Source organism: Periophthalmus magnuspinnatus, chromosome 4 (genome assembly GCF_009829125.3).
Source record: "Periophthalmus magnuspinnatus isolate fPerMag1 chromosome 4, fPerMag1.2.pri, whole genome shotgun sequence".
In the NCBI taxonomy this organism is placed as follows: Eukaryota; Metazoa; Chordata; class Actinopteri; order Gobiiformes; family Gobiidae; genus Periophthalmus; species Periophthalmus magnuspinnatus.
This window is the reverse complement of record NC_047129.1, coordinates 34,360,141-34,385,785: the sequence shown is the minus strand read 5'-3', so window position 1 is coordinate 34,385,785 and position 25,645 is coordinate 34,360,141. Positions and strand designations below refer to the sequence as shown.

At 52.6% G+C, this 25,645-nt stretch overlaps 1 protein-coding gene across 1 annotated transcript in view; it reads right to left on the bottom strand.

The window, feature by feature from the left end:
* Positions 1–4,375: 4,375 nt before the first annotated feature.
* patj (PATJ crumbs cell polarity complex component) overlaps positions 4,376–25,645 on the bottom strand; it is a 53,833-nt gene continuing 32,563 nt past the window's right edge. Inside the window, exons 31-48 of the mRNA XM_055221221.1 lie at positions 17,710–17,906; positions 16,094–16,185; positions 15,948–16,023; positions 15,779–15,871; positions 15,616–15,702; positions 14,950–15,000; positions 14,530–14,611; positions 14,164–14,324; positions 13,961–14,044; positions 12,698–12,882; positions 12,400–12,547; positions 10,871–11,129; positions 10,610–10,647; positions 9,337–9,459; positions 7,649–7,753; positions 7,385–7,482; positions 7,150–7,273; positions 4,376–4,536 (exon numbers count right to left, since the gene is read on the bottom strand). Of these exons, the coding sequence (XP_055077196.1) occupies positions 4,387–4,536; positions 7,150–7,273; positions 7,385–7,482; positions 7,649–7,753; positions 9,337–9,459; positions 10,610–10,647; positions 10,871–11,129; positions 12,400–12,547; positions 12,698–12,882; positions 13,961–14,044; positions 14,164–14,324; positions 14,530–14,611; positions 14,950–15,000; positions 15,616–15,702; positions 15,779–15,871; positions 15,948–16,023; positions 16,094–16,185; positions 17,710–17,906 (2,153 nt within the window). The 3' untranslated portion in view covers positions 4,376–4,386. The remainder of the gene's footprint in view (positions 4,537–7,149; positions 7,274–7,384; positions 7,483–7,648; positions 7,754–9,336; positions 9,460–10,609; positions 10,648–10,870; positions 11,130–12,399; positions 12,548–12,697; positions 12,883–13,960; positions 14,045–14,163; positions 14,325–14,529; positions 14,612–14,949; positions 15,001–15,615; positions 15,703–15,778; positions 15,872–15,947; positions 16,024–16,093; positions 16,186–17,709; positions 17,907–25,645) is intronic.

Genomic DNA, 25,645 nt, shown 5'->3' with positions numbered 1-25,645 from the left:
CACACGGCTCATTATTTCAGTTTTACAAAAGTCGTCTAAAAGTTTGTTGTTGGAAAAAAATTTGAACAGTTTTATAAAGAAAAAACTTTATTTGTGCCACAGTGAAAACGTTTAAGAAGAACAAGGTAACACAAAACAGGTGTGTGTCAGGTGTGTGTCAGGTGAACAGGTGTGTGTCAGGTGAACAGGTGTGTGTCAGGTGAACACGTGTGTGTCAGGTGAACAGGTGTGTGTCAGGTGAACACGTGTGTGTCAGGTGAACAGGTGTGTGTCAGGTGCACAGGTGTGTGTCAGGTGAACACGTGTGTGTCAGGTGAACAGGTGTGTGTCAGGTGAACACGTGTGTGTCAGGTGAACAGGTGTGTGTCTCTGGGTTTAGTCTCATAAATCAGTACAGGTCTCATCTGTTCGTTAGTGAGACTTTTATAATGATCCTGTTGTGTTTGTGTCGTGTTGTGTTTGTGTCGTGTTTTGTTGCGTTTGTGTCGTGTTTTCGTGTTCGTGTTGTTTTTGTCATGTTGTGTGTGTCGTGTTTGTGTCGTGTTGTCGTGTTTGTGTCGTGTTGTCGTGTTTGTTTTGTGTCGTTTGTGTCGTGTTTGTGTAGTGTTGTGTCGTGTTTTGTTTGTGTCGTGTTGTGTTTGTCGTGTTGTGTTTGTGTCGTGTTGTTTTTGTCGTGTTGTGTTTGTGTCGTGTTGTTTGTGTCGTGTTTGTGTCGTGTTGTGTCGTGTTTTGTTTGTGTCGTGTTGTGTTTGTCGTGTTGTGTTTGTGTCGTGTTGTGTCGTGTTTTGTTGCATTTGTGTCATGTTTTGTGTTTGTGTCGTGTTGTGTTTGTGTTGTGTTTGTATCGTGTTTGTGTTGTGTTTGTGTTGGGTCGTGTTTGTGTCGTGTTTTTGTCGTGTTGCGTTTGTGTCGTGTTGCGTTTGTGTTTGTGTCGTGTTTGTCGTGTTTGTGTCGTGTTGTCGTGTTTGTTTTGTGTCGTGTTTGTGTCGTGTTTTGTTTGTGTCGTGTTGTGTTTGTCGTGTTGTGTTTGTGTCGTGTTGTTTTTGTCGTGTTGTTTGTGTCGTGTTGCGTTTGTGTCGTGTTGCGTTTGTGTTGTGTTTGTGTCGTGTTTTGTCGTGTTGTGTTTGTGTCGTGTTGCGTTTGTGTCGTGTTGTGTTTGTGTCGTGTTTGTGTCGTGTTGCGTTTGTGACATGTTGTGTTGTGTTTGTGTCGTGTTGCGTTTGTGTCGTGTTGCGTTTGTGTCGTGTTGCGTTTGTGTTGTGTTGTGTCGTGTTTGTCGTGTTTGTGTCGTGTTGTCGTGTTTGTTTTGTGTCGTGTTTGTGTCGTGTTTTGTTTGTGTCGTGTTGTGTTTGTCGTGTTGTGTTTGTGTCGTGTTGTTTTTGTCGTGTTGTTTGTGTCGTGTTGCGTTTGTGTTGTGTTTGTGTCGTGTTTTGTCGTGTTGTGTTTGTGTCGTGTTGCGTTTGTGTCGTGTTGTGTTTGTGTCGTGTTTGTGTCGTGTTGCGTTTGTGACATGTTGTGTTGTGTTGTGTCGTGTTGCGTTTGTGACATGTTGTGTCGTGTTGTGTTTGTGTCGTGTTTGTGTCGTGTTTTGTCGTGTTGCGTTTGTGTTGTGTTTGTGTCGTGTTTTGTCGTGTCGTGTTTTGTCGTGTTTGTATCATGTTTGTGTTTTTGTCGTGTCGTGTTGTGTCGTGTTGTGTTTGTGTCGTGTTTGTGTCGTGTTGTGTTTGTCTCGTGTCGTGTTGTGTTTGTGTCGTGTTGTGTTTGTCTCGTGTCGTGTTGTGTTTGTGTCGTGTTGTGTCGTGTTGTGTTTTGTCGTGTTGCGTTTGTGTCTTGTTTTGTCGTGTCGTGTTGTGTTTGTGACATGAGCCTCTGGGGTAAAGTCCAGATTAATCAAACATTAAACTCTGAGTCAAGATAATGATCCAGGTTTAAACTTTAATCTGAGCTCACAGGTGATCTGTGTTTGTGCTTTTAAACACGCCCCTCTCAAACAACACGACAGCCACATGCTAGCATTAGCATTAGCATTACCGTTAGCATTAGCGTTACCCAACAGTTTTTGCTCTTTAAATCACTGTGGGATTTTTTCTCAACTTTTCAGACGATCTTAAAACTTTTCACCAGTGTCGGTCCAAATTGTTCTTCACTCTGTATTTTCTCACTTTTCTCCTTCATTTGAGTAAAATAAACATTTAGTCAGTATAAAAAGTATTAAAAACCAGGACACAGGAGTTTGAGCATAAATTGTTTTTACTAAACGACTCTAAAGTGAAACATTCTGAGGCTTTACGTTAAAAATATGTCACAATCCTTCGCTACATTTGGACCATTTCACTAAAAAAATAGTCAAATAATCAGAACATTAAAACAGTGTGAGCGACTCGTATCAAAAATAAAACTAATCTATGGACGAAAACAGGAAGTGACATCAGAGGACTGCAATAAACAGGAAGTGACATCAGAGGACTGCAATAAACAGGAAGTGACATCAGAGGACTGCAATAAACAGGAAGTGACATCAGAGGACTGCAATAAACAGGAAGTGACATCAGAGGACTGCAATAAACAGGAAGTGACATCAGAGGACTGCAATAAACAGGAAGTGACATCAGAGGACTGCAATAAACAGGAAGTGACATCAGAGGACTGCAATAAACAGGAAGTGACATCTCAGTCGACGCTCCTCTCGTGTGGTCTCAGATTTTACAGAAATTATTTGACTTTGAAGATTCTTACGTGACCGACTTTAAAGCTGCAGTATGTAACTTTCCTGGTGGGGGGTGTGTCACGTGTTATTGCTTTTCCAGGGATGTTCCACAGTTCGGCATTAAACATTTTTAAAACTCATTTATTTAATCTTTATTGCTCAAAAACACCGTCTTACTGCGGGTGGGTGACATCACGCTGGGGCTGTTCTACATACACCTCTATGGCATGATGTTCAGCCGTTACCATGGTGACGGCACAGCTCGCGCCCCCGTCTGGCAGCGTGACGTCACTACACCCTGAAAACCACCGCCGCAGACGAGTTTAATGCCACACTGCGGAACATTCAAGACAACAGAACGAAGGCTGATTAAGGCCCCGCCGCTAGAAATGTTACACAATGCAGCTTTAAACAAAACGACAGCAAAAATGGACCAATATTTTTGTGATTTAGACTCAGACTCGGAGCGCGACTCGTGTCGGAACATCGGAATAATCGGAATGATCTGGAAAAACATTTTATTCTGTGGAAGACTTTTAAAAATCTGAATAAAAACAGAAGAGACGGAGATAAAATGAGTGAATATAACACGAGACTCACTAAAGCCGCTCAGAGACACTTTAAAGTTCTGTTTTAGAATCAAAAGTTTTATTATTGTGGTTTAAATACATGAAAAACCTTTAAATGTTTATATTTTTGTGCTGTAACATTTTATTGATTAGACAAAACGGTGAGAATCTATCGCAGATCATTTCAAAAGCTCAACATTGTGCAAATGTGACAAACTAAAATCGAACGTAAAACATTTGATTTAAACTGGACAGACGAGCAGAACGAGGAGAAATGAAACACGAGACAAACAGATTAATTAGATTTACCAGAATTTTGACTTTCGTCCCTTTGAGAAACTGGACTCTGTTTCTTTTTATGTTCAGTTTTTTGCTTAAAGGAGAAGACCAGTCCAGGTCCTGGTTTAGTCCCGGTTTAGTCCCGGTTTAGTCTGAGCTCAGGTCTCATTCAGTCTTGTCTTTGTGAAAAACCTCAACCCTCTTTATCCCCTGCATATGTGTCAGACTGAGCCATGCGAGTCACTAAATGAGGCTTTGTGCTGTGAGCTGATTGGCTCAGAGGGTTTTATGGTGCGAGCTGATTGGCTGAGAGGGCGGCCCACACGCTTCACTCTGTGTGTACAATCAGCTGTGCACGTGAAGCACATGCACGTGAAGCACACACACACACACACACACACACACACACCCCCACACACACACACACACGCTTTATGAATGAGACCCTTGCTCTGGTTCTCTCTCAGTCCCGGTCTCAGTCTCAGTGTCGGTCTCGGTCTCGGTCCCGGTCTCGGTCCCGGTCTCAGTCCGGTCTCAGTCTCGGTCCCGGTCTCGGTCCCGGTCCCGGTCTCAGTCCCGGTCTCAGTCCCGGTCTCAGTCCCGGTCTCAGTCTCAGTCCCGGTCCGGTCCCGGTCTCGGTCTCGGTCTCGGTCCCGGTCCCAGTCCCGGTCTCAGTCTCAGTCTCAGTCCCGGTCTCAGTCCCGGTCCCAGTCCCGGTCTCAGTCTCAGTCTCAGTCCCGGTCCCAGTCCCGGTCCCAGTCCCGGTCTCAGTCTCAGTCCCGGTCTCAGTCCCGGTCTCAGTCCCGGTCCCAGTCCCGGTCCAGTCCGGTCTCAGGACAGCACTTGCAGCTCCACTTCTCCAGGTTTCTGCCTCTTGAGCAGAGACACTGCCTCCTGGTGGCTGGCTCCGGTTAGTGTCTCTCCGTTCACAGACAGTATCTGATCTCCACGCCGCAGCCGCCCCTCCTGCGCCGCCGCGCCCTGGACACGAGAAAGAACACGCGTCAGAACATGGGACAGAACACGCATCAGAACATGGGACAGAACACGCGTCAGAACATGGGACAGAACACGCATCAGAACATGGGACAGAACACGCGTCAGAACATGGGACAGAACACGCGTCAGAACATGGGACAGAACACGCGTCAGAACATGGGACAGAACACGCGTCAGAACATGGGACAGAACACGCGTCAGACACAGATAAACATCATTAGCGAGAAAGTGGTCATTCTTTTTTTGTCCCACTAGTCCTGGTCCAGTCCAGTCCCGTTCCAGTCCAGTCCAGTCCCGTTCCAGTCCCGTTCCAGACCAGTCCAGTCCAGTTCCAGTCCCGCTCCAGTCCCGCTCCAGTCCCATTCCAGTCCCGTTCCAGTCCCGCTCCAGTCCCGCTCCAGTCCCATTCCAGTCCCGTTCCAGTCCCGTTCCAGTCCCGCTCAAGTCCAGTCCCGTTCCAGTCCCGTTCCAGTCCCGCTCCAGTCCAGTCCCGTTCCAGTCCCGCTCCAGGCCCGCTCCAGTCCCGCTCCAGTCCCGCTCCAGTCCAGTCCCGTTCCAGTCCCGCTCCAGTCCCGTCCCGTTCCAGTCCCGTTCCGGTCCCGCTCTGGTCCCGTTCCAGTCCCGCTCCAGTCCCGCTCCAGTCCCATTCCAGTCCCGTTCCAGTCCCGCTCCAGTCCCGCTCCAGTCCCGTTCCAGTCCCGTTCCAGTCCCGTTCCAGTCCCGCTCAAGTCCAGTCCCGTTCCAGTCCCGTTCCAGTCCCGCTCCAGTCCAGTCCCGTTCCAGTCCCGCTCCAGGCCCGCTCCAGTCCCGCTCCAGTCCCGCTCCAGTCCAGTCCCGTTCCAGTCCCGCTCCAGTCCCGTCCCGTTCCAGTCCCGTTCCGGTCCCGCTCTGGTCCCGTTCCAGTCCCGTTCCAGTCCCGTTCCAGTCCCGTTCCAGTCCCGTTCCAGTCCCGCTCCAGTCCCGCTCCAGTCCCGTCCCGTTCCAGTCCCGTTCCAGTCCCGTTCCAGTCCTGTTCCAGTCCCGCTCCAGTCCAGTCCCGTTCCAGTCCCGCTCCAGTCCCGCTCCAGTCCCGCTCCAGTCCCGCTCCAGTCCCGTTCCAGTCTTGTTCCAGTCCCGCTCCGGTCCCGTTCCAGTCCCGCTCCAGTCCCGTTCCAGTCCCGTTCCAGTCCCGTTCCAGTCCCGCTCCAGTCCCGTCCCGTTCCAGTCCCGCTCCAGTCCCGTCCCGTTCCAGTCCCGCTCCAGTCCCGCTCCAGTCCAGTCCCGGTCCAGTCCCGCTCCAGTCCCGCTCCAGTCCCGTCCCGTTCCAGTCCCGCTCCAGTCCCGTCCCGTTCCAGTCCCGCTCCAGTCCCGCTCCAGTCCAGTCCCGGTCCAGTCCCGCTCCAGTCCTGCTCCAGTCCCATTCCAGTCCCGTTCCAGTCCCGTTCCAGTCCCGCTTTAGTCCCGTTCCAGTCCCGCTCCAGTCCCGTTCCAGTCCCGCTCCAGTCCCGTTCCAGTCCCGTTCCAGTCCCGTTCCAGTCCCGCTCCAGTCCAGTCCCGTTCCAGTCCCGCTCCAGTCCCGTTCCAGTCCCGCTCCAGTCCCGTCCCGTTCCAGTCCCGCTCCAGTCCCGCTCCAGTCCCGTCCCGTTCCAGTCCCGTTCCAGTCCCGCTCCAGTCCAGTCCCGTTCCAGTCCCGTTCCAGTCCCGCTCCAGTCCCGCTCCAGTCCCGCTCCAGTCCCGTCCCGTTCCAGTCCCGTTCCAGTCTTGTTCCAGTCCCGCTCCGGTCCCGTTCCAGTCCCGCTCCAGTCCCGTTCCAGTCCCGTTCCAGTCCCGCTCCAGTCCCGTTCCAGTCCCGCTCCAGTCCCGTTCCAGTCCCGCTCCAGTCCAGTCCCGGTCCAGTCCCGCTCCAGTCCTGCTCCAGTCCCATTCCAGTCCCGTTCCAGTCCCGTTCCAGTCCCGCTTTAGTCCCGTTCCAGTCCCGCTTCAGTCCAGTCCCGCTCAAGTCCCGCTCAAGTCCAGTCCCGTTCCAGTCCCGTTCCAGTCCCGCTCCGGTCCCGTTCCAGTCCCGTTCCAGTCCCGTTCCAGTCCCGCTCCAGTCCCGTCCCGTTCCAGTCCCGCTCCAGTCCCGCTCCAGTCCCGCTCCAGTCCAGTCCCGTTCCAGTCCCGCTCCAGTCCCGTCCCGTTCCAGTCCCGTTCCAGTCCCGCTCCAGTCCCGTCCCGTTCCAGTCCCGTTCCAGTCCCGCTTTAGTCCCGTTCCAGTCCCGCTCCAGTCCCGTTCCAGTCCCGCTCAAGTCCAGTCCCGTTCCAGTCCCGTTCCAGTCCCGCTCCAGTCCCGTCCCGTTCCAGTCCCGCTCCAGTCCCGCTCCAGTCCCGCTCCAGTCCCGCTCCAGTCCCGTCCCGTTCCAGTCCCGCTCCAGTCCCGCTCCAGTCCCGTTCCAGTCCCGTTCCAGTCCCATTCCAGTCCCGTTCCAGTCCCGTCCCGTTCCAGTCCCGGTCCAGTCCCGCTCCAGTCCCGTTCCAGTCCCGCTCCAGTCCAGTCCCGCTCCAGTCCAGTCCCGTTCCAGTCCAGTCCCGTTCCAGTCCCGCTCCAGTCCAGTCCCGCTCCAGTCCGCTCCAGACCTTGCTGAAGACGGTCTTCACGTAGATGGGCAGGTCTCCGTGTGGACTCCCGAATCCTCCCACGATGCTGAAGCCCAAACCCTCAGATCCTTTCTGGAGGACGATGGTTTTACAGCGAGGAGAACTGAAACAGAAGCACCCAACACTCAAATATGTCTACACTATGTTCTAATGTGAGGAGGAAAGGTCTGAGGTCAGGGGTCAGGGGTCAGAGGTCAGGGGTCTCGTGTCTTACTCTGGCTCGTTGCTCTCTGTGTTGGACGAGAGCATCGAGCTGCTGGACAAACTCTCCACATGAGACGCGATGGCAGAGATGTTTGTGTCTGCTACGACCTGGACACAAGAGAAATATATCATCAATAAAACAATGTACAGAGAGAGAGGAGCAGGCAGGAGGAGGAGCAGCAGGAGGAGGAGCAGGAGGAGCAGGAGGAGGAGCAGGAGGAGGAGGAGGAGGAGCAGGAGGAGGAGGAGGAGGAGCAGGAGGAGGAGGTCTGACCTTCAGGTTGATGTCGCCGTAGGAGTTTTTGAGCAGAGACACGACTTCACTGTGAGTCAGAGAATCCACACTGTGACCGTTTATGCTCACGATACGATCACCAACCTGAGAACATACAACATACATGTAACATACAACCTGAGAACATACAACATACAACAAACATGTAACATACAACATACAACAAACATGTAACATACAACATACATGTAACATACAACATACAACAAACATGTAACATACAACAAACATGTAACATACAACATACATGTAACATACAACATACAACAAACATGTAACATACAACAAACATGTAACATACAACATACATGTAACATACAACCTGAGAACATACATGTAATAAGTACTTTAAAGTACTTCACACTGTTTAAAGTACTTCACACTGTTTAAAGTACTTCACACTGTTTAAACAGAGTGTAGTACTTTAAACAGAGTGAAGTACTTTAAACAGAGTGAAGTACTTTAAACAGAGTGAAGTACTTTAAACAGAGTGAAGTACTTTAAACAGTGTGAAGTACTTTAAACAGAGTGAAGTACTTTAAACAGTGTGTAGTACTTTAAACAGTGTGAAGTACTTTAAACAGTGTGAAGTACTTTAAACAGAGTGAAGTACTTTAAACAGTGTGTAGTACTTTAAACAGAGTGAAGTACTTTAAACAGAGTGAAGTACTTTAAACAGAGTGTAGTACTTTAAACAGAGTGAAGTACTTTAAACAGTGTGAAGTACTTTAAACAGAGTGAAGTACTTTAAACAGAGTGTAGTACTTTAAACAGAGTGAAGTACTTTAAACAGAGTGAAGTACTTTAAACAGTGTGAAGTACTTTAAACAGAGTGAAGTACTTTAAACAGTGTGTAGTACTTTAAACAGTGTGAAGTACTTTAAACAGTGTGAAGTACTTTAAACAGAGTGAAGTACTTTAAACAGTGTGTAGTACTTTAAACAGAGTGAAGTACTTTAAACAGAGTGAAGTACTTTAAACAGAGTGTAGTACTTTAAACAGAGTGAAGTACTTTAAACAGAGTGAAGTACTTTAAACAGAGTGAAGTACTTTAAACAGTGTGAAGTACTTTAAACAGAGTGAAGTACTTTAAACAGTGTGTAGTACTTTAAACAGTGTGAAGTACTTTAAACAGTGTGAAGTACTTTAAACAGAGTGTAGTACTTTAAACAGTGTGAAGTACTTTAAACAGAGTGAAGTACTTTAAACAGTGTGAAGTACTTTAAACAGAGTGAAGTACTTTAAACAGAGTGTAGTACTTTAAACAGTGTGAAGTACTTTAAACAGTGTGTAGTACTTTAAACAGTGTGAAGTACTTTAAACAGAGTGAAGTACTTTAAACAGAGTGTAGTACTTTAAACAGTGTGAAGTACTTTAAACAGAGTGAAGTACTTTAAACAGTGTGAAGTACTTTAAACAGAGTGAAGTACTTTAAACAGAGTGTAGTACTTTAAACAGTGTGAAGTACTTTAAACAGAGTGAAGTACTTTAAACAGTGTGTAGTACTTTAAACACAGTGAAGTACTTTAAACAGTGTGTAGTACTTTAAACAGTGTGTAGTACTTTAAACAGTGTGAAGTACTTTAAACACAGTGAAGTACTTTAAACACAGTGAAGTACTTTAAACAGAGTGAAGTACTTTAAACAGTAGGAGTAAACGTTCGTACCTTGAGTTTCTTGGACTTGGCGGCGACTCCGTTGGCCTGGATCATGGCGATGAACAAAGGGACGTCCCCCAAAGGACTGCCCCGCCCCCCGGCCACACTCACCCCCAAAGAGTCCCTCTGAGTCTGCAACAAAACCAGGACTGAACCGGGACTGGACCGGGACTGGACCAGGACTAAACCAGGACACTTTTTTTTCTCTGACATGAGTCAAACTAAACTGTTTTAGGTCCATTATCTAAATTATTTCTATTTGTTAAATGAGAAGGACTTTGACTTTGTTCAGAGTCAGACGTTCACACACATTTCATTTGCATTTGTCCCATTGTCTTTAAACTGTGTGACTTGGGTCAAATATTCTGGATTTTCCCTCCACAAACGTCTCACAAAAGTTGCAGGAGTTTTGTCCCATTCGTCCAGACAGGACTGGAGTAAATGTGTCCAGTTTGTGTCCGTCTCACTCGCACACGCCTTTTCAGGTCTGTCCATAGATTTTCAATAGGACTGAGATCAGGACTTTGTGATGGACACTCCAGAACATTGACTTTGTTATCCTTAAGCCTCTCTGTGTCCCCTCTGTCCTCTCTGTGTGTCTCCTCTCTGTCTCCTCTCTGTCTCCCCTCTGTCCCCTCTGTCCTCTCTGTGTCTCCTCTCTGTGTCCCCTCTGTCCTCCCTCTGTCCGTCTCATTCTGGTCTTAAATGTCCTCTGTCCCCTCTCTGTCCCCTCTGTCCTCTCTGTGTCTCCTCTGTCCTCTCTCTCTGTGTCCTGTGTGTCCCCTCTGTCCTCTCTGTCTCTCCAGACTGATTCTGGTCTTAAATGTCCTCTGTCCTCTCTGTCTCCCCTTTGTCCCCTCTGTCCTCTCTGTGTCCTCTCTGTGTGTCTCCTCTCTGTGTCCCCTCTGTCCTCTCTCTGTCCTCTCTGTGTGTCTCCTCTCTGTGTCCCCTCTGTCCTCTCTCTGTCCCCTCTGTCCTCTCTCTGTCCTCTCTGTCCTCTCTGTGTGTCTCCTCTCTGTGTCCCCTCTGTCCTCTCTGTGTCCCCTCTGTCCTCTCTCTGTCCCTGTGTCCGTCTCATTCTGGTCTTAAATGTTCGTATTAACCCTCTACATGATCCTGGGGTTTTTATTTCACTATTGTGTCTGTAAATCCAGATCTGAACATTAATAACAGACAAATCAGGTCCTTCTGTCCTCGAGGACAAACTCAGGACAAACCTCTGAGTTTGTCCTGGTTCAGTCCTGGACTAAACATTTATCAATAAATTAATAAAAAAGTTCACCCGTGTGATGTCGACGGAGCGAACGCCAGAGTCCTCATCTGTAAAACACAAAGTATGAGTTTAAACATGTGTGTCAGATGCCCTCCCCCTGTGTCAGATGCCCTCCCCCTGTGTCAGATGCCCTCCCCGTGTGTGTCAGATGCCCTCCCTGTGTGTGTCAGATGCCCTCCCCGTGTGTCAGATGCCCTCCCCGTGTGTGTCAGATGCCCTCCCCGTGTGTCAGATGCCCTCCCCGTGTGTCAGATGCCCTCCCGTTCATACCTGTGCTGTTGATCTGGGCAGAGGAGCTGGTGTCACTGGTCTTGTTGTTGTTGAGGGGCAGAGGCTCGGGGTCAGGGGTCACAGGGGTCACAGGGGTGACAGGGGTCAGAGGGGGGTCAGGTGGGGTCGGGGTCGTGGCTGAGATTCTGGGACAGGTTTCGCTCAGGGTTTGGATCTGGTTCTGGGTCTTGGTTTTGGGGGAGATCCACGAAGCAGCTTTGAGTCGTCCGACCTCCAGCAGCACAGCCCCTCGAGCGCACTGCCACAGAGACGAGGTCAGAGGTCAGAGGGTGTCACACAGAGACACGAGGTCAGAGGTCAGAGGGTTTGACACAGAGACACGAGGTCAGAGGGTGTCACACAGAGACACGAGGTCAGAGGGTTTGACACAGAGACACGAGGTCAGAGGGTGTCACACAGAGACACGAGGTCAGAGGGTTTGACACACAGACACGAGGTCAGAGGTCAGAGGGTGTCACACAGAGACACGAGGTCAGAGGGTTTGACACAGAGACACGAGGTCAGAGGGTGTCACACAGAGACACGAGGTCAGAGGGTTTGACACAGAGACACGAGGTCACGGGGTCAGAGGGTTTCACACAGACACGAGGTCAGAGGGTTTCACAGAGTCATGAGGTCACGAGGTCAGAGGGTTTGACACAGAGACACGAGGTCAGAGGGTGTCACACAGAGACACGAGGTCAGAGGGTTTCACAGAGTCATGAGGTCACGAGGTCAGAGGGTGTCACACAGAGACACGAGGTCAGAGGGTTTGACACAGAGACACGAGGTCACGGGGTCAGAGGGTTTCACACAGACACGAGGTCAGAGGGTTTCACAGAGTCATGAGGTCACGAGGTCAGAGGGTTTGACACAGAGACACGAGGTCAGAGGGTGTCACACAGAGACACGAGGTCACGAGGTCAGAGGGTTTCACTCAGAGACACGAGGTCAGAGGGTTTGACACAGAGACACGAGGTCAGAGGGTTTGACACAGAGACACGAGGTCACGGGGTCAGAGGGTTTCACACAGACACGAGGTCAGAGGGTTTCACAGAGTCATGAGGTCACGAGGTCAGAGGGTTTCACTCAGAGACACGAGGTCAGAGGGTGTCACACAGAGACACGAGGTCACGAGGTCAGAGGGTTTCACTCAGAGACACGAGGTCAGAGGGTTTGACACAGAGACACGAGGTCACGGGGTCAGAGGGTTTCACACAGACACGAGGTCAGAGGGTTTCACAGAGTCATGAGGTCACGAGGTCAGAGGGTTTGACACAGAGACACGAGGTCAGAGGGTTTCACAGAGTCATGAGGTCACGAGGTCAGAGGGTTTCACTCAGAGACACGAGGTCAGAGGGTTTCACACAGAGACACGAGGTCAGAGGGTTTCACAGAGTCATGAGGTCAGAGGGTTTCACAGAGACACGAGGTCACGGGGTCAGAGGGTTTCACAGAGTCATGAGGTCAGAGGGTTTCACAGAGACACGAGGTCACGGGGTCAGAGGGTTTCACTCGGAGCGTCTCACCTTTAGCATCGCGGCGACAGTTTCCTGCGTGGCGCTCCTTGTGTCTTCTTCGTTCACAGACAGGATCTGATCTCCCTGCATCAGCCGTCCGTCCAGCTCTGCAGCGCCCCCTCTGACCACCTCCGAGATGAACACGCCACTGCCGCTCCTGAAAACACGTCCGATAAAAACGACCACTCACGAGCCTTTGTGACAGAGCTGTGTGTGTGTGTCTGTGTGTGTGTCTGTGTGTGGGGGTGTGTGTGTATGTGTGTGTATGTGGGGGTGTGTGTGTATATGTGTGTGTACATGTGTGCACCTCTTTGTGACGATGCTGAGTCCGAGGCCCCGCCCACTCCTCTTGTGCAGTTCGACTCTGAACAGCTGCAGGGTTTGCTCCGACAGCTCGTCCCTCAGGACACGCAGACGCACACGGGACGGAGTCTGACGGAGGAGACAGATCGCCTCCTCATGAGACGCTCCTCGCAGAGACACGCCGTTCACCTGGAGAGAGGAGGGAGGGATGAGAGGAGGAGAGGAGGAGGAGAAGAGGAGAGGAGGAGAGAGAGAGGAGGAGAGAGAGGAGGGAGGGATGAGAGGAGGAGAGAGAGAGGAGGGAGAGAGGAGGAGAGAGAGAGGAGGGAGGGATGAGAGGAGGAGGAGAGAGGAGAGAGAGAGGAGGAGAGAGAGGAGGGAGGGATGAGAGGAGGAGAGAGAGAGGGAGGGATGAGAGAAGGAGAGAGAGGAGGGAGGGACGAGAGGAGGAGAGAGAGAGGGAGGGATGAGAGGAGGAGAGAGAGAGGAGGGAGGGATGAGAGGAGAAAGGGCTGAGAGGAGGAGAGAGGGATGAAAGGAGGAGAGAGAGAGAGAGGGATGAAAGGAGGAGAGAGAGAGAGGGATGAAAGGAGGAGAGGAGAGAGGAGGAGAGAGAGGAGGGAGGGATGAGAGGAGGAGAGAGAGAGGAGGGAGGGATGAGACAAGGAGAGAGGGGAGGGAGGGATGAGAGGAGGAGAGAGAGAGGAGGGAGGGAGGAGAGAGAGAGAGGAGGGAGGGAGGAGAGGAGGGAGGGATGAGAGAAGGAGAGAGAGAGGAGGGAGGGAGGAGAGAGAGAGGAGGGAGGGAGGAGAGGAGGGAGGGATGAGAGAAGGAGAGAGAGAGGAGGGAGGGAGGAGAGAGAGAGGAGGGAGGGAGGAGAGAGAGAGGAGGGAGGGAGGAGAGAGAGAGGAGGGAGGGAGGAGAGGAGGGAGGGATGAGGAGAGAGAGAGGAGGGAGGGAGGAGAGGAGGGAGGGATGAGAGGAGGAGAGAGAGAGGAGGGAGGGATGAGAGGAGGAGAGAGAGAGGAGGGAGGGAGGAGAGAGAGAGGAGGGAGGGAGGAGGAGAGAGAGAGGAGGGAGGGAGGAGAGGAGGAGAGAGAGAGGAGGGAGGGAGGAGAGGAGGAGAGACGAGAGGAGGAGAGAGAGGGAGGAGAGGAGGCGGATGGAGGAGAAAGGGATGAGAGGAGGAGAGAGAGGAGAGAGGGATGAAAGGAGGAGAGAGGGATGAAAGGAGGAGAGAGAGGAGCAGGTCTCTCTTCTTCCTCACCTCCAGGATCTGGTCTCCGGCCCACAGCCTCCCGTCTCTCGCTGCTGCCCCCTCCTGGTACACCTCATGGATGACGATGGCGTTCTGACAGAGATGGGACACGTATGACACAAGTCCTGCCCCTCTGGTTATGGGGTCAGAGGTCAGGGGGTCAGGGGTCAGGGGTCAGGGTACGTGGGTCTGTGATGGTAAATATTTAGTACCAGTTGTGTGTCTGTTCCTCCGACGATGCTGAGTCCGAGTCCCGATCGGCCTTTGCAGATCTCAATGAGCGTCTCGTGCCCCGGGACCACGGGGCAGCTCGAGGGGTCGGAGGTCACAGGGCGGGTCAAGGGGTCAGAGGTCACAGGGCAGATAGACAGGTCTGGAGGAACGGAAAGAGAAACGACACGACACGATAGCTAACCGTGGTGGAACTAAACGCTCAAAGTACTGCTGCGCTACTAAAGTGTGTATGTGGAGTTTAAAGTACTTATCTACTGCTCCAAGTACTACATGACATCACACAGGACCCCCTCACTCTCCCCTTCACTCCTCCAGACCTCGTGTTACAGGTGTGGGATTCTCACCTGTGTTGGCGTTGTCGAGGTCGGGGCTCGTCAGAGGAGACGCCGGAGGAACTTTTCTGGAGCTCAGAGAAGAAACAAGAGTCTGGAAAAAAAATAAAAAAATAAACAATATAAAGAATAAACATGAACTGGCACAACGAGGTTTATTAATCAGGGGAGTCAGCGGGGAGGAATGAAGGAGGTCCCGGGCCCCAGGGTCTTAAGGGCCCATCACTGAACCTTCTTCCTCTTCCTTTATGTGTGTGAGGCTCCTTCCCCCGACCTGCCATTATTCAGACTTTAGTCCAGTGTAATGACTTTGGTCTAAACCGTGGCTCATTTTAGTCCTGGTTTAGTCCTGGTTTAGTCCTGGTTTAGTCCTGGTACAGTCCTGGTACAACATTGGGGAATCTAGAATCACATTTTAACAAAAACATTCACCTGTGTTTCTGAGGGAGACTGAAGATCGTTCTCAGAGTCCAACTTCTGCCTCTGACAAGAAACCAAAAACAATGTCAGTCCTGGTCCAGTCCAGGTCCAGTCCCGGTCCAGTCCCGGTCCAGTCCTGGCTCAGTCCCGGTCCAGTCCCGGCTCAGTCCCGGTCCAGTCCCGGCCCAGTCCCGGTTCAGTCCCGGTCCAATCCCGGTCCAGTCCCGGTCCAGTCCCGGCTCAGTCCCGGTCCAGTCCCGGTCCAGTCCCGGTCCAGTCCCGGTTCGGTCCCTCCCGGTCCAGTCCCGGTTCGGTCCCTCCTGGTCCAGTCCCGGTTCAGTTCTGGTCCAGTCCCGGTTCAGTCCCGGTCCAGTCCTGGTCCAGTCCTGGTTCAGTCCCGGTCCAGTCCTGGTCCAGTCCCGGTTCAGTCCCGGTCCAGTCCCGGTTCAGTCCCGGTCCAGTCCTGGTTCAGTCCCGGTCCAGTCCTGGTTCAGTCCCGGTCCAGTCCCTGTCCAGTCCCGGTCCAGTCCCTGTCCAGTCCCGGTCCAGTTCTATATTTCGTACCTTCTTGTGTGCAGTGTCCTGTCTGGTGTCCAGTCCTGGTTCAGTCCCGGTTCAGCCCTGGTTCAGTCCTGGTTCAGTCCCGGTCCAGTCCCGGTCCAGTTCTATATTTCGTACCTTCTTGTGTGCAGTGTCCTGTCTGTGCCTGTGGGGGGCGCTGCTCTTGTTCATGTCGTTTAGCTCCACCTCCTCAGTCGACCTCTGCTGATGAACAGGACTCGTGTGAACCCGCTGCAGACGTGTGGATGTGACGTCACGTTTATTATTTTAAAGCGTGTACCTGTCTGTGGGAGGAGCTTAGGGTCAGCTGGTCAGGAGGGCGGGGCTTCTCTGTGGAGAGGGCGGGGCCGGACACAGGAAGCGGAGGGACAGCCTGAGACAAAAGCAAACACGGACAGTTTAATCTTCTCCGTGTCGTGTTGTGGGCGTGAACCATGAGGGGGCGGTACCTCTGAGGGGGCGGGGCCGAGCGTCGGAGGAGACGAGAACGGCGCCACGGCCATGTGATTAACCGCGTCTGCATTTCTGAAAGACAAAAGAGCAAGAATCAGTCTGACTCTTTTTACCCATAATGCCCTGTGCTGTAGTCTCTTACCTGAGCAGTACCAGCCGCACCCTGTTGGTGGCGCTCTTGATGATGGCGGAGGCGTTCTGGTGGCTGCGGCCGTACAGAACCTGGTTATTGATCTGGAACAAAACAGAAACGACACAAAGATTTTAAAACACACAGGACTGCAGTGTGTCAGATGCCCTTCCATCCTCAAATGTCTCTAGTAGTGTCCTCCTCCTCTCCTCCTCCTCCTCCTCCTCTCCTCCTCCTCCTCTCCTCCTCCTCTTCAGGTGTTTAATCACTTACAGGTTTTCTGAATGAAGTCTTGTTGTATGTCTGTACTTGTACTGGAGTAGTACCAGTCTAGTCCAGGTGTAGTCTCGGTGTGTAGTCTCAGTGTAGTCCAGGTGTAGTCCCGGTGTAGTCCCGGTGTAGTCCAGGTGTAGTCCAGGTGTAGTCTCGGTGTAGTCCAGGGGTAGTCTCGTGTAGTCCAGGTGTAGTCTCGGCGTAGTCCAGGTGTAGTCCAGGTGTAGTCCAGGTGTAGTCCAGGTGTAGTCCAGGTGTAGTCTCGGTGTAGTCTCGGTGTAGTCCAGGTGTAGTCTCGGCGTAGTCCAGGTGTAGTCTCGGTGTAGTCCAGGGGTAGTCTCGGTGTAGTCCAGGTGCAGTCTCAGTGTAGTCCAGGTGCAGTCTCGGTGTAGTCTCAGTGTAGTCCAGGTGTAGTCCAGGTGTAGTCCAGGTATAGTCTTGGCGTAGTCCAGGTGTAGTCTCTGTAGTCCAGGTGTAGTCTCTGTAGTCCAGGTGTAGTCTCTGTGTAGTCCAGGTGTAGTCTCTGTGTAGTCTCGGCGTAGTCCAGGTGTAGTCCAGGTGTAGTCCAGGTGTAGTCCAGGTGTAGTCTCTGTGTAGTCCAGGTGTAGTCCAGGTGTAGTCTCGGTGTAGTCTCGGTGTAGTCCAGGGGTAGTCTCGTGTAGTCCAGGTGTAGTCTCGGCGTAGTCCAGGTGTAGTCTCGGTGTAGTCCAGGGGTAGTCTCGGTGTAGTCCAGGTGCAGTCTCAGTGTAGTCCAGGTGCAGTCTCGGTGTAGTCTCAGTGTAGTCCAGGTGTAGTCCAGGTGTAGTCCAGGTATAGTCTTGGCGTAGTCCAGGTGTAGTCTCTGTAGTCCAGGTGTAGTCTCTGTGTAGTCCAGGTGTAGTCTCTGTAGTCCAGGTGTAGTCCAGGTGTAGTCTCTGTGTAGTCTCGGCGTAGTCCAGGTGTAGTCCAGGTGTAGTCCAGGTGTAGTCCAGGTGTAGTCTCTGTGTAGTCCAGGTGTAGTCCAGGTGTAGTCTCTGTGTAGTCTCTGTGTAGTCCAGGTGTAGTCCAGGTGTAGTCTCTGTGTAGTCCAGGTGTAGTCCAGGTGTAGTCTCTGTGTAGTCCAGGTGTAATCCAGGTGTAGTCTCGATGTAGTCCAGGTGTAGTCTCGGTGTAGTCTCGGTGTAGTCCAGGTGTAGTCCAGGTGTAGTCCAGGTGTAGTCTCTGTGTAGTCCAGGTGTAGTCTCGGTGTAGTCCAGGTGTAGTCTTGGTGTAGTCCAGGTGTAGTCTCGGCGTAGTCCAGGTGTAGTCTCTGTAGTCCAGGTGTAGTCCTGGTTTAGTCCCGGTGTAGTACGTCTTTGACACGTCTATGGCTTCACCTCGAGCAGTTCGTCTCCGACCTGGATCCTCCCGTCCTTCGCCGCCGCTCCTCCGGGACTCAGACCCACCACAAACACGCTGAGTCGGGACCGGTCCCGATTCCCGGCCAAACTTAGTCCAAGTCCGGTCCGATCCTTCTCAAGATCCAGACAGAACAGCTCCCCCGGAAGATCTGCGTAACGCTCACTCCAGTGGTCTGCAAGAAAACCAGGACTGAACAACCTGGACTGGACCAGCACCAAACCAGTACTAAAAGCAGGACCAGACCAGACCAGGACCAGACCAGGGCCAGACCAGGGCCAGACCAGGACTAAACCAGGACCAGACCAGGACCAGACCAGGGCCAGACCAGGGCCAGACCAGGACCAGACCAGGGCCAGACCAGGGCCAGACCAGGGCCAGACCAGGGCCAGACCAGGACCAGACCAGGACCAGACCAGGGCCAGACCAGGACCAGACCAGGGCCAGACCAGGGCCAGACCAGGACTAAACCAGGGCTAAACCAGGGCCAGACCAGGACCAGACCAGGACCAGACCAGGACCAGACCAGGACTAAACCAGGACCAGACCAGGACCAGACCAGGGCCAGACCAGGGCCAGACCAGGGCCAGACCAGGGCCAGACCAGGGCCAGACCAGGGCCAGACCAGGACCAGACCAGGGCCAGACCAGGGCCAGACCAGGGCCAGACCAGGGCCAGACCAGGACTAAACCAGGACTAAACCAGGACCAGACCAGGACCAGACCAGGGCCAGACCAGGACCAGACCAGGACCAGACCAGGGCCAGACCAGGGCCAGACCAGGACTAAACCAGGACTAAACCAGGACCAGACCAGGACCAGACCAGGGCCAGACCAGGGCCAGACCAGGACCAGACCAGGGCCAGACCAGGGCCAGACCAGGGCCAGACCAGGGCCAGACCAGGACCAGACCAGGGCCAGACCAGGGCCAGACCAGGGCCAGACCAGGGCCAGACCAGGGCCAGACCAGGGCCAGACCAGGGCCAGACCAGGGCCAGACCAGGACCAGACCAGGGCCAGACCAGGACTAAACCAGGACTAAACCAGGACCAGACCAGGACCAGACCAGGACCAGACCAGGGCCAGACCAGGGCCAGACCAGGACTAAACCAGGACTAAACCAGGACCAGACCAGGACCAGACCAGGACCAGACCAGGGCCAGACCAGGGCCAGACCAGGACTAAACCAGGACTAAACCAGGACCAGACCAGGACCAGACCAGGGCCAGACCAGGGCCAGACCAGGACCAGACCAGGGCCAGACCAGGGCCAGACCAGGGCCAGACCAGGGCCAGACCAGGACCAGACCAGGGCCAGACCAGGACCAGACCAGGACCAGACCAGGGCCAGACCAGGGCCAGACCAGGACTAAACCAGGACTAAACCAGGACCAGACCAGGACCTGACCAGGGCCAGACCAGGACCAGACCAGGACCAGACCAGGGCCAGACCAGGGCCAGACCAGGGCCAGACCAGGGCCAGACCAGGACTAAACCAGGCCTGGACCGGGACTAGTCTCGGTCTTGATTAAATCTGACAGTGTAAATGACTTTGCCTGTTCGTCCAACCATAATTGAGCTGTGTGTCTTTAAGCGTCTGATTGGTCGATTTGTTCTGCTCTTGTGTTTCACGCTTCAGCGCTCAGACACATTTGTCCTCATCAGGTCTAGTCCCTCACCTTGAAGTCCTGGTTCAGTCCTGGTTCAGTCCTGGTTCAGTCCTGGTTTAGTCCTGGTCCAGTCCTGGTTCAGTCCTGGTCCAGTCCTGGTCCAGTCCTGGTTCAGTCCTCTCTGTCTCAGACTCTTATATTGAATGTCTCTGCTCCTCTTAGTGCAATCTAAAGGTTTTTGTGTCACTCCTCTGTCTCTCCTCCCTCTCCCCTCCCCCTCTTTGCCCCCCTCTCTCGTCTCTTGTCTCCCTCTCTCGTCTCTCCCTCTCTTGTCTCTCCCTCTCTCGTCTCTCGTCTCGACTGAAACATCAGATTCACATTTTCCTCTTTTCCAAATGTCACCTCCATCAGTCGACTCTTTTCTTTTGTCAAATACAAGAGACAAAAAAAAAAACACAAAAAAAACCTTTGATTTTATAAAGTCAAAGTTTTATAAAGTCTGCCCACAGCTGCCCTGGGGCAGACTGACAGGAGTGAGGCTGCCAATCTGTGCCATCAGTCCCTCCCACCTCTTCACGAGTCAAGTGTCTTGCCTAATGACACAACAACGATAACAGTTTTGACTCTGAGGCCCCAGTGTGGCCCCTGGTTCTCTCCTCGACTCTGATTGGTCCGTTTGCTCTCCTCGTCTCTGATTGGTCCGTTTGCTCTCCTCGTCTCTGATTGGTCCGTTTGCTCTCCTCGTCTCTGATTGGTCCGTTTGCTCTCCTCGTCTCCGATTGGTCCGTTTCAATGACAGTTTAATTGTGCTCTCAGACGGAACGATGATAACGAGCCTCTAATGACTCCAGAAAACAACAGGACATTTGAGGACACAGAAACCTGCTGTAGTCCATGGTTTAGTCCTGGTTCAGTCCTGGTTTAGTCCTGGTCTAAACACAGATCTATAGGACACACAGGGAGGGCATCTGACACACGGGGAGACTGTTGTGTGGTTCTGATTCTCTTGTGTTTCATGTTTCAGCTCTCGTTTCATTCACGTGTTTAAAAATCCTGCTCATTTCAAACACACTCTCTCCTGTACCGTCCACACACAGCAGGGGGCGACACACACCTCGTCCAACTGTGCAAAAAAAAACAAAATAAACAACTAACATACAAACATAAACAACTGATTAGCCCCGGTCCAGCCCCGGTCCAACCCCGGTCCAGCCCCGGTCCAGCCCCGGTCCAGCCCCGGTCCAGCCCCGGTCCAGCCCCGGTCCAGGGTCTTGGTTCAGTGACAGCGCAGATGCTTCCAGAACATTCAACAGCTCCCTCTTTAGTCCTATTCCTGGTTTTGTCCCGGTTCAGTCCCGGTTCAGTCCCGGTTCAGTCCTGCTTTAGTTCTGGTTCAGTCCAGGTTCAGTCCAGGTTCAGTCCAGGTTCAGTCCAGGTTCAGTCCAGGTTCAGTCCTGGTTCAGTCCTGGTTCAGTCCTGGTTCAGTCCAGGTTCAGTCCTGCTTTAGTCCTGCTTTAGTCCTGATTTAGTCCTGATTTAGTCCTGCTTTAGTCCTGGTTCAGTCCTTTTTTAGTCCTGGTTTAGTCCTGGTTCAGTCCTGGTTCAGTCCTGCTTTAGTCCTGCTTTAGTCCCGGTTTAGTCCTGCTTTAGTCCTGCTTTAGTCCTGCTTTAGTCCTGGTTTAGTCCTGGTTCTATTCCATTCTAAAGGTGACCTCCATCTCTGTTTGAACCATAAGAACCAGCACTGACCTGGAGGAAGCATGGTCCATGGATAGTCCTGGTTTAGTCCTGGGTTAGTTCTGGGTTAGGCCTGGTCCTGGTCTCGCCCCTGGTCTCGCCCCTGGTCTGGTCTGGTCCTGGTTTAGACCTGGTCTGGTCCTGTTCGGTCCCTCTCTGTATTATGCTGCAGTGATTCTGTGTTTTTCCCTCCATTGCACTCTCTCTCCTCTGTCTGCCGCTCGCCCCTCCCCCTCCCCCCTCCTCCCCTCGCTTCCTAGGTCCTAGCTCCTCTCTCCTAGCTCCTCGCCTCCTTCTCCCTCTTTTTCTGTCTTAACTCCCGAGTAGAGAATGCAGAGGAGGAGCAGAGGAGAGGGTCAGAGGAGCAGAGGAGGAGCAGAGGAGGAGCAGAGGAGGAGAGAAGAGCAGAGGAGGAGGAGAGGAGCAGAGGAGGAGAGAAGAGCAGAGGAGGAGCAGAGGAGGAGAGAAGAGCAGAGGAGGAGCAGAGGAGGAGAGAAGAGCAGAGGAGGAGGAGAGGAGCAGAGGAGGAGAGAAGAGCAGAGGAGGAGGAGAGGAGCAGAGGAGGAGAGAAGAGCAGAGGAGAAGAGGAGGAGCAGAGGAGGAGAGAAGAGCAGAGAAGAGCAGAGGAGGAGCAGAGAAGCAGAGAAGAGCAGAGGAGGAGCAGAAGAGGAGCAGAGGAGGAGAGAAGAGCAGAGGAGGAGAAGAGGAGGAGAGAAGAGCAGAGGAGGAGAAGAGGAGGAGAGAAGAGCAGAGGAGGAGAAGAGGAGGAGAGAAGAGCAGAGGAGGAGAGGAGGAGAAGAGGAGAGAAGAGCAGAGGAGGAGAGGAGGAGAAGAGGAGGAGAGAAGAGCAGAGGAGGAGAGGAGGAGAAGAGGAGGAGAGAAGAGCAGAGGAGGAGAGGAGGAGAAGAGGAGGAGAGAAGAGCAGAGGAGAAGAGGAGGAGAAGAGGAGGAGCAGAGGAGGAGAGAAGAGCAGAGGAGGAGCAGAGGAGGAGCGAAGAGCAGAGGAGGAGCAGAGGAGGAGAGAAGAGCAGAGGAGGAGATAAGAGCAGAGGAGGAGCAGAGGAGGAGAGAAGAGCAGAGGAGGAGAAGAGGAGGAGAGAAGAGCAGAGGAGGAGAGGAGGAGAAGAGGAGAGAAGAGCAGAGGAGGAGAGGAGGAGAAGAGGAGGAGAGAAGAGCAGAGGAGGAGAGGAGGAGAAGAGGAGGAGAGAAGAGCAGAGGAGGAGAGGAGGAGAAGAGGAGGAGAGAAGAGCAGAGGAGAAGAGGAGGAGAAGAGGAGGAGCAGAGGAGGAGAGAAGAGCAGAGGAGGAGCAGAGGAGGAGCGAAGAGCAGAGGAGGAGCAGAGGAGGAGAGAAGAGCAGAGGAGGAGATAAGAGCAGAGGAGGAGCAGAGGAGGAGAGAAGAGCAGAGGAGGAGCAGAGGAGGAGAGAAGAGCAGAGGATGGTCAGAGGAGCAGAGGATTAGAGAATGAGTAGAGGAACAGAGGATGACCACAGGAGTAGAAGAGAAGAGGAAGAGCGGAGGAGCAGAGGATTAGAGGAGCAGAGGAGGAGCAGAGGAGGAGCAAAGGAGCAGAGGATGACTCATAGTGGATATAAATAGATTTTGTGTCAGTCTCGCGTCACAGCTGGACGTCAAAAATACAACATGAAAACAAAAGATTTCACCAGGACTAAACCAGGACTAAACCAGGTCTAAACCAGGACTAAACCAGGACTAAACCAGGACCAAACCAGGACTAAACCAGGACTAAACCAGGACTAAACCAGGACTAAACCAGGGTCCAAAAGAAGTACTACACCGACAGGAGGGAGAAGTGTCTTGCTCAAGGACACTGCAGTGAGTCATGTTGGTTGTGGGGATTGAATGGGCAACTCTCTGGTTAGAGGGTGCAGCTCCATGTAAACTCTCCCTGTGACCCAGATATCTCCAAACACTGGGAATGTTACACAACGTCTTAACATGTTCATTTTTGCAGATGATGTCATCGTGTGATGCTAACCAGAGGCACTGCTCTGTCTGAAGCTGAACTTGAGTTTTATTTTAACACAGTCTGACCATAAAGAGCCGATGTATCTCAACTCAAACAGGTGATCTGTGCTGTTAAACATGTTCCTCTCAAATAACATCACAGGCACAAGCTAGCTAGCATTAGCATTAGCATTAGCAAACAGTTCCAGTGAGGCACTTTCACCTTTTTGTGTAAAATCAAACCCTTAAACAGGACCATGAGCTCAGACTGACCTCAGGCTCCTGAACATAAACTCTTTAAATCACTTTGGTTGGATTTTTTCTTGAGATTTCAAATGACCTTAAAACTTCTCAGTGTTTGTTGTCGTGTCATCTGACCTTCGGCCGCCTGTGAAGAGAGGGCCAAAGCTGGAGGAAGAGGAAACCGGACAGACCTGGCAGGCCCAACTGTATCGTGAGGGTCTGCTGGGAACGTCTGGAGGACCCGGGGGAGGCTGGGGACGTGGACTCTGAGTGGACCATGTTCTCCACCTCTACTGTCGATGCAGCGGCTCGTAGCTGTGGTCGTCAGGCTGAAGGAGGAGTCCTATCGAGCCTTGTTGACTTGTGGGACTCCTGAAGCAGCTGATGAGTACCAGGGGGCCAAACGTGCCACGGCTCGTGCGGTCACAGGCAAAAACTCAGGGTTGAGTTCGGGGAGGCCATGGAGGAGGACTATCGGACGCCTCAAAGAAATTCTGGCAAACCGTCCGACGCCTCAGGAGGGGGAAGCAGTGCTTCACCAACACTGTTTACAGTACGGGTGGAGAGCTGCTGACCTCGACTGGGGATGTTGTCGGGCGGTGGAGGGAATACTTTGAGGATCTCCTCAATCCCACTGTCACGTCTTCAGAGGAGGAAGCAGAGACTGGGGACCCAGAGGCGGACTCGTCCATCACCCTGGCTGAAGTCACTGAGGTGGTTGGCAAGCTCCTCTGTGGCAAGGCTCCGGGGGTGGACGAGATCCGTCCTGAGTATTTTAAGTCTCTGGATGTTGTGGGTCTTGGCTGACACGTCTCTGCAACATGGCGTGGCGTCGGGGACAGTACCACTGGACTGGCAGACCGGGGTGGTGGTCCCTCTGTATAAGAAGGGGGACCGGAGGGTGTGTTCTAATTACAGGAGAATCACACTCTTCCTGGTAAGGTCTACTCCAGGGACTGGAGAGGAGAATCCGACCGATAGTCGAACCTCAGATTCAGGAGGAGCAGTGTGGTTTTCTGTCCTGGTCGTTGAACACTGGACCAGCTCTATACTCTCCATCGGGTCCTCGAGGCTCATGGGAGTTTGCCACAGTCCACATGTGTTTTGTGGATCTGGAGAAGACATTCGACCGTGTCCCTCGTGGTGTCCTTTGGGGGGCGCTCTGGGAGTATGGGGTCCGGTCCCTGTATGACCGGAGCAGGAGCTGTGTCTCTGCAGTGAGTCAGACCTGCTCCTGGTGCAGGTTGGACTCAGGGCTGCCCTTTGTCACCGGTTCTGTTCATTATATTTATGGACAGAATTTCTAGGCGCAGCCAGGGGCCGGAGGGGGTCTGGTTCAGGGGCCGGAGGGGGTCCGGTTCGAAGCAGGATTTCATCTCTGCTGTTTGCAGATGATGTTTGTCCTGATGCTTCTTCGAGTCAGGACCTGCAGCTCTGGGGCGGTTTGAGCCGAGTGTGAAGTGTCTGGGATGAGAATCAGCTCCTCTAAATCTGAGGCCATGGTTCTCGTCTGGAAAAAGGTGGCGCCTTCTCCGTGTGGGTGGAGAGTCCTTGTCTCAAGTGGAGGAGTTCAAGTATCTCGGGGTCTTGTTCACGAGGAGCCACCTCTGCTGCTCCACGTCAAGAAGAGCAGCTGAGGTGGCTCAAGCATCTGTGCTGGATGCCTCCCTGGGGAGGTGTCCAAGTTTCAACGGGAGGAGGGTCAGGGGAAGACCCAGGACACCTTGGAGGGACTATGTCTCTCTGTCCTGGGAACACCTTGGGGTCCCACTGGAGGAGCTGGAGGACATGTCTGGGGTGAGGGACTGCAACCCGGCCCCGAATAAGCAGAACAAAATGGAAGATTTAAGCCACAAAACTGTTTCAAGATGTTTTATTATGAACTTTATTATTACGTTTTTCTTCACACAAACAACAGGAGCGTTTCACACGTTTCAGAAAAAAATCTTCAGACAATGTTTCAAACTTGAACTAAAACTGGTTAGAAAATAAAATGTTTTTAAAAAATTTATGAGAAAGAAAAGAGAATTTCACCTCCACCAACGAGAACCAACCACCACCCACTCAACCACCCAAAACAACAGAGACCAGGACAAGACCTAGAACCAGACCAGAGACCAGAAACCAGAAACCAGGACTAGAACCAGACCAGAAACCAGGACCAGAACCAGACCAGAGACCAGAAACCAGGACCAGAACCAGACCAGAGACCAGAAACCAGGACCAGAACCAGACCAGACACCAGGACTAGAACTAACCACCACCCACTGCCACCAAAACAACACACACCAGAGACCAGAGTCCAGACCAGATCCACAGAGACTCTCAGAACCACAGAACCATTTTGAGTCGGTTTAC